This window comes from Lolium perenne, chromosome 7 (genome assembly GCF_019359855.2).
Source record: "Lolium perenne isolate Kyuss_39 chromosome 7, Kyuss_2.0, whole genome shotgun sequence".
In the NCBI taxonomy this organism is placed as follows: domain Eukaryota; kingdom Viridiplantae; phylum Streptophyta; class Magnoliopsida; order Poales; family Poaceae; genus Lolium; species Lolium perenne.
In genome coordinates this window covers 108385411-108396131 of record NC_067250.2, presented here as the reverse complement: position 1 = coordinate 108396131, position 10721 = coordinate 108385411, and the positions used below count along the sequence as shown (strand labels likewise).

The 10721-nt window shown below is 50.9% G+C and overlaps 1 protein-coding gene across 1 annotated transcript; it reads right to left on the bottom strand.

Annotated features, from left to right (window-relative positions):
- Window positions 1–1107: 1107 nt before the first annotated feature.
- On the bottom strand, window positions 1108–2284 carry LOC139833665 (uncharacterized). The gene is made up of 4 exons (XM_071824002.1): window positions 1954–2284; window positions 1539–1623; window positions 1407–1460; window positions 1108–1319 (listed from the first exon to the last, which is right to left on the bottom strand). The coding sequence occupies exons 1-4, from the start codon at window positions 2203–2205 to the stop codon at window positions 1108–1110; spliced, it is 603 nt and encodes a 200-aa protein (XP_071680103.1). The 5' UTR covers window positions 2206–2284.
- Between the last annotated feature and the right edge of the window lie 8437 nt (window positions 2285–10721).

Here is a 10721-nt window from a genome sequence, read left to right as displayed (position 1 = left end):
TATGCTAAGGCAAACTCATAAGTACTTAGCTACCGGTATAACTTACCGGCAGGAAATGTTGTAGCACAACCACAGGCAAACTTAAGTTTTACATCATAAGCCCCGGCATTCCGGGGCAGAATTTAACAGATATTGTCTTAAAGCAACAGGACCAACAGATATAATGAGCAAACACTTCAAAGGAAATCATCATGCAGCAGGGGCTTCCGGAGGAGCATCGCCGGCACCAGCATCGCCCAGGACCTCTTCTTCGGCTTCACCCTCCTCCTCGTCGAGATAATCCGTGACGCCAGGAGGGGGAGGGATGAAGGTGCGCATGTCGGCATACTCCGCGATGCGGTACGCGCGATCCTGCCGCTTGACGGAGAGGATCGGGTCCAGATCCGTTTCTGCGCCTTCGCGCACGCCGGTAAGGGCGTCCAGATTGAGCTCCGGGTACCAGGAGCAGGCGACGCGGAGGGCGGAGTCCGCTCCAGCGCGGGCAGCGAGCACCGCCACTCGCGGATCCTCCTGCCGGCACCTTTCAGGCGGTCGTTGATGAGGGAGAAGGTGTCCGGCACCTCCTCGCCAGGCCATAAAGTCCTGTATAGCTGGGTAGCTACATCAGGGATGTCCGAAAGATTGCGGTCTATGCAGCGCATATGGGACACCCGCGCGTTAAGCGCGACCAGATGGTCCTTGGGCGTCCATGGCACGGTAAGATCCGCTTGGCCTTTGTCCTTGCGCTGCGCGTCGACCTTCTTGACGGCATACCTCTGCGAGTCCGGGAAGAGGCCTGTGCAAAGAAAGAAAAAGCTTAAGGAAAAGAGTCCGGAAGAAAAAGAGACCGGAAGAAAAAGAGTCCGGAAGAAAAAGAGACCGGAAGAAAAAGAGACCGGAAGAAAAAGAGACCGGAGAGAAAAGAATCCGGAAGAAGAGAGACCGGACGGAAAGATAGCGGAAACAAAAATGGGGTCGAAGGAAAAAAGGCTCGTATGCAGTAGTCAAAGTGTAAAAGAAAACAACTTACGGAGGGCAAGTGTGTCGGTCTGCAGGATCAGCTGATCGCACTCCTTGTGCCCCTCCTCCAGCCGCGCGGCCTTCTCCTCGGCACCCTTCCGGCCTTGGTCATCTCCTCCAGCTCTGCCCGCAACACCACGGTGGCATTGCAGGCATTCTCCGAGCCTCGTCCAACTTGGCCGCTGCGGTCACTTCAGCGGCCTTGAGGGCCTTGGCGTGGTCAAGCCCCAGCTGAATCAACTGAGACTTGAGCTCCTGGTAGCTGGTCTTGAGGGCGTTTAGCTCCTCCTGGTGCTGCCGGCTGAGCTCATCCTTCTCCCCTGTAACCGGAAAAATGAGTGTTAGCAAGGCTACACTAGTAAAACTGAAAAGAAACCAAGTTCAAAGGAGAAAGGAAAAAATAGTACGTTGGGCCGTGGCGAGCTGCTCCTTGAGAGCATCGATGGAAGCTTCCGGGATCACTGTTGAACAGAAATTGTAAATATCACAAGGAAAAGAGGTTTCCGGTAGCAAAGATGCCGGTGAAACGAAAAACTTACCTTGGCACTTGTCATGTGCCTCAGCGAGCTCCCGGTGCTCCCATAAAAGCTCCTCGAAGAGGGCCTTCCGAGTGTCAGCGGTGACCTGTTCAAGAAAAAGAAGAAATAAGGTAAAATTTTGTGCTAAGAACCAAGTTCTTAACCCGAAACTCGGGGACTGGCGGTGCCGGTTTTGCGCATTTCTAAGGTAAATTATGTGTTAAGAAGAAGATGTTTAACCCGAAACTCGGGGACTGGCAGTGCCGGTTTTGCGCTAAAAACTTAAGTTAAGTTTTGCGCTAAGAGCTGCGCTCTCACCACAAAACTCGGGGACTGGGAAGATAGACAAGAGAGAAACCGGCATGAAACTAAGGAAAAGATAAAGCAGAACCGGAAACGAAGAAACCGGCAAAGGTTGAAAGTTAATAGAACATACCGTCAGATTGTTCGTGGAATCGTACCACGCGCTGTCAAGCTCTTTTACGGCAGCCCGGAGCCGCATGAAGTGCTCCTCAGAACACCGATCCCCGACAGGATCAGGTGCCGGCAGCCGATCCTTGCCCATGCCGCGGGTCGCCGGAGTGATGTCCGCGGCGTTCCACTTTTGGGCATACGGCAGGAGGTGCCCCAGGTCCCGGCCTTGGCGCTGGAACTCCGTAATGCGGCCGAGGAGGCCGGTGGCCTTCATGCTGGCGCTTTTGGCAGCCTTGGAGACGTGCAGCACCAAGGGCTGCTGGCCGCCCGAAGGGGCGCTGGAGGCCGTCGCCTTCCCCTTGATGAGCTTGGAGGGCTTGGGCGGCGGCGCGGTAGAAGAGGCCCCGGAAGTCTTAGCCGGCGGCGCGCCAGGAGCGTCACCCGTCTTGGAGCCTTCCGGCGCGGAAGATTCCGGCGCGGAGGTTGTCTTTTCGAGGACGGGAGGAGCAAAAGGCTCCGCCCGCCCGGCAGCTTCTTCTTCTCCGGCGCCGGTGTTGCTGGCGCCGGTGTCTTGGTGTTCCGGGAGGAAGGAAAGATCCTCCTCCGTGCGGTGATCTGACAGTGAAGGGGCCGCACGCCCCGAATTTGTTGTGCCCCCCGAAAGGGAGGCAGAGGTGTTGCCGGCACCAGATGGTGCCGGGCTTGAACGAGGAGGAGGGGTTGAGGTCCTTGCGGATCCCTCAGAGCCCGATGGCCTTGGGCCAAGCTTGAGAGCGGGGCTGAGAAAAAGAAAAAAGACAAGTGGTTGAGAAGAAGCAACCGGAAAAAGAACTTAGCAAAAAAGGAGGCAAGCCGGAAAATGAAATTACCCGGAAGCGGTTGGCATCGCTTTGCGCCCGTAGCGGCGCACGCCCACTTCTTTCTCCCCCACGGGCTCCGTCCGGAAGCGCTTGGAGGGAGGAGCATGGCTGGAGCCGGCAGTAGATGCCGGCTGCTTGTTCTTCTGGCCCTGGGCCATGAGTTTGTCCACAAACTCAGTGCCGGCCTCGGCGCGCAGGGGCGGCACGCGCTCGTGGATCTGTGAGTTGGATATGGCTAAGAAGCAATTCGCAAGAAAGCGATAATGGCAAAGTATAAGAAGCCGGAAAAGAAAATACCTCGAGCACAACCAGCTCCTCCGGATTTCCGGTGGGCTCCGGCGGGTCCCGGCCAAGGCGCGCAGCCGGAGTCTTCCCCATCTTCAGATCCTTCCAAAAGATGTAGGGATCCGGGTCGAAGGAGTCAAAGGCACGCTTCCGGAGAGGTCCTCGCGGCTCTGCGTGGAGAGAGGGGAAGCGGTCCCTGGCTTTGAAACAAGGTAAAAAAGATGGTTAGCAAAAGCAGAAACTTACCGGCAAAGACAACCCCAAATTGCGCAATCTCTTACTTCTTGGGTCGGACGGTTAGAGAAACTGAGGGGAAGGAGGCCCCATTCCCACGCAAAAGGCATAGCAGTTTGACAAATCTGCTTGGCCTTGAGAACAACGTCTTTCTTGCTGAGAGCGCGGCCTGTGATCTTGGTAGGATCGCCTGGGCCATACATCTCGCTCATCCTATGTGCGCGGCGCTTCAGAGGAAGCACCCGGCGCGATATGAAAGTCCGGATGATATCGTCAGAACAGATGTTGGTCTCCTTCTTCAGAGAGGCCAAGAAACGCACTACCCGGTTGGTTTCGGCGTGTTCCGTCCTTGGGTTGTAGCTCCAGTTGGTTCTACTGGGGGGCCCCGCTTGATATGGAGGAAGATTGATGCGATCAGCGCGGCCGGTGTTCTTCACGTAAAAGAAAGTTCCTTGCCAGGTGCGGCAAGGCTCGAGGCCGGAAAGCTTAAGAAAAGTGCTCCCTTGGCGGGAGCCGACGATGCAGGAGCCGCACTGCACGGGCGGCTTGGGCTTGGGGATCTCCTTGCCCTGGACCGAGTTGATCCGCAGGTTGAAGAAACGGGCAAACGTCTCACGAGTGGGACGAATGCCGATGTAAGCCTCCATGAAGGTGGCATAACAAGAAAGATAGAAAAGGGCGTTGCCAGGAAGGTGGTGAGGTTGGAGATCGTAGAAATCCAGGAAATCCCGGAAAAAAGTAGAGGCAGGAAGGCCGAAGCCGCGCTCAAAGTGAGCGAGAAAAACAACATGCTCGTCGTCTTCCGGATCCGGTTCGATCTCGTTATCCGGAATCCGGCAGGCAACTCCTTCCGGAATCCTCCGAGACCGGTACAGCCAATCGATCTCAAACTCGATGAACGTAGGAGCCCATCCAGGCTCCGCGGGTGGTTGGGGAAGGCTCCTCGCCGGAAGATTGGCTGGAGCTGCTAGAGGCTTGACCAGAGCCACTGGCCTCTTGGCTACCGGAAGCTTGGCTAAAGCTACCGGATTCTAGGTGGCCGCCGGACTCTTGGGGGTCACCGGATTCCTGCTGGTTGCCGGAATCGGTTTCCATTGGATCTGAGGCCGTAGATTCACCGGGAGAAGGTCTACGGCGCTTGAGAGAAAGAGAAGAAGAGGATGCAGAGGAAGATCCCTCGTCAGACATCGCAAGGATGGGCGGAGAAACAGGAATCCCAAACTTCAACCCCGTGTGAAGATCTACGAGTAAGAAGAAAACCAAAGAAAAGGAGCAAATAAGAACACCAAAGGCTCAAGATCTGGAAAGCAAGCGAACGGCGAGTAAAGCAAAATTGATACCAACCTTGAGCGGCGCGGACGCTGAGGGGAGTGTTTCTTGGCGGTGGAGCGGCTCTGCGGTCGCCGGCGAGCTCCGTCGATGGCGAAGCGGAAAAGCTCGCGAAGAAGCACAAATGCGGCGGACGCGAGGAAGGTGCTGCCAAAGAACTCCGCACGGCGAAGTTCGGCGGAGGGGCGGCGTAAGTTCGCGGGCGCCGGAGCTTGAACGGGCGACGGCGGACGGAGAGCGGCGGAGGCGCAGAGGCGTGGAGCTCTGTGCGCGAAGGAGGAGAATGCGAAGAAGATGAAGGGGAACGGGCAGTTGTGCTTATATAAGAGAGAGAAAGTGGGCAGCGAACCGCTGGGCCGCGGCGGTTCGCCTCGCGGCCCGCGACGGTTCGCACCTTGGGCCGCCACGTGGCGAACGGATACACGCGCGAACGGAGGCCACACGGAGGCGCACGCGGGATCCCGAAGAGGTAGTGGGATCCGCTGCGGTGCATTAAATGCGTGCGCGGGAGTCGAAACGATGTGACAGCGGGCAACGCTGGCGCGTCGATTCTGATGCGCATGTCACCGACAGCGCGGGCCCGATATATTCTCGACTTCGCCGAGGAAGGAGCAAAGACACGTGGTGCCGGAAAAAGAGATGCCGGAACGAGCCTTGCAAAGAGAAGAAAAGGAACAAGGGTAAAGGTGCCGGAACTAAGCTCAAGAGATGAGTGACTAAACCGGTATCTTAGAAAGATGAAAACCTGGCATGGTCTGTAGGATAGAATCCTCCAGGCTATACCAGCTTCGGGGACTAATGTTGGGGGGATAACCCCCGGTATGCCAAAGGCATGCCAAACCGGATGGTTTGAGCCATCGAGATACCGGTTTAATGTTCTTGCCGGAAGCCTAGAAGGAATCCGGGAGAGCAAGGCTAAGCCGGTATCCCCAAAGGGGTATCTTAGGGACCCGGTATAAAAGATACCGGAAAGGAGAGCCTGTCGGCAGGACTGGTCAAAGATTCTCTTCAGAGCAAGAAGACAAGGATGAGCTACGCCAAGTAACTTTATTCAGAGCCCTGGCGCCAAAGAGAGAGGTGACGGAGAAAGAAGCCGGGGGACGTCAGCTTCTATGATAAAATAAGTCCCCGGTGTCATCTATCATAAAAGTTGCTTTGTACAGTAGACAGTAAAAGTAGCTTTGTACGGTAACTACGTAAAGTAGTTTGTCCGATCAAAGATGCCATTAGGGTTTCTTGCGGTGTAAGCCACCCTCTCCCCTATATAAGGAGAGGGGGCAGCCCATCTTCACGGGCAAGTATGTACGCGTGTATGTAGGAAGGCGGAGCACAGTAACTTGTGTGAATCTATGAACATGGTGATCTAGAGGGAGTTCTTCCTTGTGTCTTTCTTCTTCAACTTCTGGCCTTGGCCAAGTTCTTGAGGAAACCATCCGGAATCTCTTCCCACCTGATCGCAAACCCTCCCCCGAATCCTCTTGCGTCCATTCGGCCCCAATCTAAGCCATCCTATGGCATCTGCTCGTTCACCACGACGACAGGTAGTCTACGCCTTCAATACCTCCAGAGAGGTCTGGTTCTTCATAGCCGATGATCTCGGCTCCTTCAGGGTTGTCGTGGTCCTCCTCCAGACGATTCAGACAATCTAAGCAAGGGATTTAAGATTGGGATGAGTACGAGCGTACTCAACAAGTTCATTATAGATAAGAGGTGTTTAATGCACTAGCTACGATATTAGACCAGAAAGTCTAATACCAATGCAGGTTTGATAAACATTTCTTCAAGAGATTGCTTTTATTTCAAAGAGCTATGTCCGTCAGCCTTCACCGGTTTACTAGAACTTCATGGAGCTCCTTTCCGGCCGCGTTCGCAGTTCCATATCCCGGAACAGGGAGTGACATGTCACAGTTCTTTACACTCTGCAGAGGTGTGTTGCTTTACCCATAAGAGATCTTAACCTTGGTGCCAACCGGCCAGCTTTCCCGTCCACACTTCCTTCGGTGTGAGGCCCGGTATAAGGTCATAGCCAATCATATTCCTTCGCTACCTCGCACACCCACCCTTTGTTGCAAACCCCGACCCTGGGTCCTCGTCGGTCCACTTACACCACTTAAGGACGGACCCCGACCACGACAACAGTCTGGGATCGAACCAAACTCCTTCGCCGGTAGCTGCAACCCATCATAGACCACATTACCGTGGGGAATTAGAGTGGGATCCCCAACCTCAAGTTGTTCCGCAAGCCGCAACCGCTACGGTATGCATAGCATAACCGTGGGGACTTAGAGTGGGATCCCCACCCACAAGTTGCTCCGCAAGATACAACTGCTACGGTAAGCGCATCCGTTGATGTACAAGAGGTGGAAATACGATTGACTAGTCCGTCCCATTTCAGATCTTATGGTTAACACGGTTATTACGGCACAAGAATCACTGGCGACATTTGTTGTTTAATCCTAGCTGGATATAAACCCTTGCAATGGAACCTCCACCATATCAACACAATCCATGGTTCCATTGCCAGCCACATAGTCATATTCATAGTTATGAAAATAGTGATTTTGGTTTTTATGCAATAGTGATAACCATAGTACTTTGCAAGTAATTTGATAGAAATACTCAAATGACATGAGCAAGTGATGAACTTGCCTGAACACTGCAAAGTTTTGCAGTTGGATGGTGTGGACTGACCCTTGTCCTCTGTCTCTAAAAAATAGCATCATTGTCCAATAAGGGCAATGGTTAAAGAAGCAATTATGCATGCTTTCCATTTTTAGGGTTTGTTCCCCCCTTTCTGATGTCTTATTATTTTATGTGAGAGGTAATTACTAAGAATGATTTGGAGATACTTATCTTAGGGTAAATACAATCTTGAAGTATTGTCAAGAGGTTTTTTTAAAGTCCAAATGCATTAATGGACTTATTTTCTTTATTGAAAATAATATGTGTGATTTAAATCCTTATTTAAATCATCAAATTAAGACTTATTCTTATTTGTCTTCAAAAATTCTCTATGCTATTTTATTTAGATAGAGAATTTTATACTGGTCAATTTTCATATTTTTAATTATTTTTTTAGAGCTCTTATCAATTTTCTATTGAATTTCAAAGTTTCTGGTTTTTAATTGAATTGTGAAAAGTCCCAATTGCCCCTGGGCCCACCTGTCAGTGGAGCCCAGCGGGTTGGGTTAGACCAGCTCGGGTCCAACCGACCCGAGCGGTCGCTCACTCGCTCACCACCTCGCGCCGCCTCGACCTAACCCTAATCCCCTTTCTCTCTGGCGACCTGCGTCGCCCTCACCGTCGCCGGCCGATTCCGGCGGTCTCCGGCCGCCATGGCCCTCGCCATGGGGCGCAATCGAACCGCCCTGTGACGGCGATCCTTTCCATCCGCGTCGATCTGGAGCAGACGCTGCTCCCGCTCGTCCTCGATCCTCTTCGCCATGGCTAGGGTTACGGGATCCGCGTGATCCCGCGGCTCCCCGAGCTCCTGGCGTGATGGCGCCGCCGTGTCTGTGCTGCCATGGTGGGGGTGGTGCTGTGGCGCCGCCATGGCTTGGCTTGGCCTGGCGCCGCCGCGCCCTGGCGTGTGCCGCCGTGGCCGCCATGGTTGTCTGCCTGCTCGACCCCGGTACGTTCGCCACCTTTCCCTCTCTCTCGTGTGCTTGTACTTCTTCCTCCTCCCTTAGCTCTGGTCACAGCTTCTCCTCCTCGTGGAGAGGCCAGCCGTGCTCATGCTCTACTGCTGTGCCTTGCTTGCCTGTACATGAGCTGCTGCTGTATCTGATGGTCTTGGCCATAGCTGCCAGGACCATGCCAAACTTAGGTTAATGCTGTGCAGCCCTGCCATGCCTCTGTGCAAGGATTTCTAGTTTTAGTGCTGGCTATGATTGCGTTCCTTGTCTAGCTCTACCTCTGTGCCTCTGTTCTTGTTAATAAGCTTGCTAGATATCAAGTGTGTTCATGTATGCTGCTCTGGCTTGGGTTCTGTGTGTATTACTTGCAATTTGGGCAAGTGCCAGAGCAATGGTGTGCTGTTCCTTGTGCTCAAATTCATGAGCATGCTCAGTTGAGCATTACTGTTGGCTTAACTATATGATTCAGTGATTAGTGATAAGTGCTTTATTTGTTTAGCAAGATCCAGTGGTTCATCAAGCCTTTGATGTGCTTCTGGATACAATCATATGATTATTACTTCAGTATCTATTTATTCAGTTAAGGCTTGGGTGTAATTCTTCAGTGACTGGCTCATTTCTGGTGCTGTGCTTGCTTATAGCCATATGTATCAAGTGTTAGCAAGCTCTGGTGAGCATGTGATCAACAGTTGCTTGTTGATTAATTGTTATGCTTCTGTCTGTGCCTATCTGGTGCTCATTCTGGTGTCTGGGTGACACATGCACTTGTGCTAGTGAGGTTTATTACTTACTCAAGCATTATCTGTTGCTTGCAGTGATCCTCTGGATCATGTGCAAGGTTCTGGTGCATTGATTATTTGGGTAATTCATTTATCTCTGTTACCTTGCTTAATTGGATAGATAAATGATGTGAACTGCCTTGCAGTGATGATCCTATGAGTTGATTTAGTAGAGCTAGAGGGATGCCAACCTCTGTTGGGTACCCTAGCTCCCCTTTGAACCCATCTGGGTAATGATAGATGTGCTTAGCTTATCTGTGGGATTTTGTGAAGTGGTTGAGGTGGCCCTGACAGTAAATATTTGCTGTTAGGGTGGCTCCCACCTGTGTTGGCTTGCTGTGGCTCACTAGATGCTTTCTGGGTGATCCTTTTGTTGGATTGCCAGTAGCTTTTGATGTTGACAATAAAAATAGACACAATATGTCTATCTGTCTGATGGTGTAGTGGTCATAGGTGCTAAGTAATTCTGGCTAGCTATATAGGATCATTTACTTGCTGGATCTCTTTGATTATGCCATTGTTTTGGCATAGTCAATGTTCCCAGGTGATTTCCTATTGGTTTCTCTCTGTCTTTACTTGCACCAATTGGCTGTTAGCCATATGATGACTCACACATAGGGTTTCTACCCTCTTTTGTTTCTGTGAAATATGCACATGCTTAATTATGAGCAAAACCATGGTTTGCTCATGCTTTTCTGGTATACCTCACTCCAGCTCCAAGATTTGTGGTTGGTGTAGAGGATTAGCTGCTGTGTTGATCTTTTGGTTGATTTGCTTGCCCTGCTCCTCCTGGTGAGCTTGTGAAGCTTGATTTGATTCTGTGGTGTAATGGAGCAGGTTGAACAGTGAAGCTGTTCTTCCTGTTCTAGCTGTTCCTGACTGTTCTTGCTACTGGTTACTTACTCTGGTGCCTTGTCGATGGAATGGTTAGGGTTTGGCTGTGAAAAGCTTATATATGGCCAGCCTTTGCTTCCCTGGTCGACAGCACCACATCTCAACCTGGTGACTCACTGTGTGTGTGTGCTGCATGCACACATGCTGTGTGTGCAGCCTGTGTGTGTGAGTGTACAAGCTTGGGACTTGGGCTGGTGAGAGGATCAGCTCGGCTGAACCTTGTTCATATCCATTCCACCTCAATTTTATTTGCTAACCTGCCAAGTGGCAATGCCACTTGGCATAATGCTCTGTTTGTTATGTGTGTGTGCAGGGATCAAGAAGATGATCAAGATGAAACTCAAGATCATCTTGATCAAAGAATTCATGAAGATCACAATGTAGTTTAGGTCATTTAAATTCCTTGTAATTTTCCTTTTTCTTTTTCTATTTCCTCAATTCTTGTAATGTGTTGTAAATTTATTTATCTATTCTGGATATTGTAATGACATTGTATTATGTGTGTGATTATCAATAAAGCTCAAGTTTTCCTTAATGAGCTTTATGTAATTGTTGTATTATTTATAATCTTGATTAATGATAATTGTTTGTTAAATTATCTCAAGTTTGAATTATGTGATAACCATTTGAAGTTTGAATTTGAAATTCAAATTTAAATTTGGTTTGAATTCAATCATACAACTTAATTTTAGAATTCAATCATGCAACTTAAGATTTCAATGTAATATCACTTCTCTCTTCTCAAAACCCTAATTTAGATAAGTAGGAACAAGT

What these genes read in the sequence shown, in the direction of transcription:
- LOC139833665 (XM_071824002.1), bottom strand. Translation starts at nt 2,205, where the DNA reads ATGAAGGCCACCGGCCTCCTCGGCCGCATTACGGAGTTCCAGCGCCAA. An exon ending in ATTCCACGAACAATCTGACG is followed by an intron (nt 1,624 to 1,953) that starts GTATGTTCTATT and finishes TTTCTTGAACAG; the next exon opens with GTCACCGCTGACACTCGGAA. An exon ending in GGCACATGACAAGTGCCAAG is followed by an intron (nt 1,461 to 1,538) that starts GTAAGTTTTTCG and finishes TCTGTTCAACAG; the next exon opens with TGATCCCGGAAGCTTCCATC.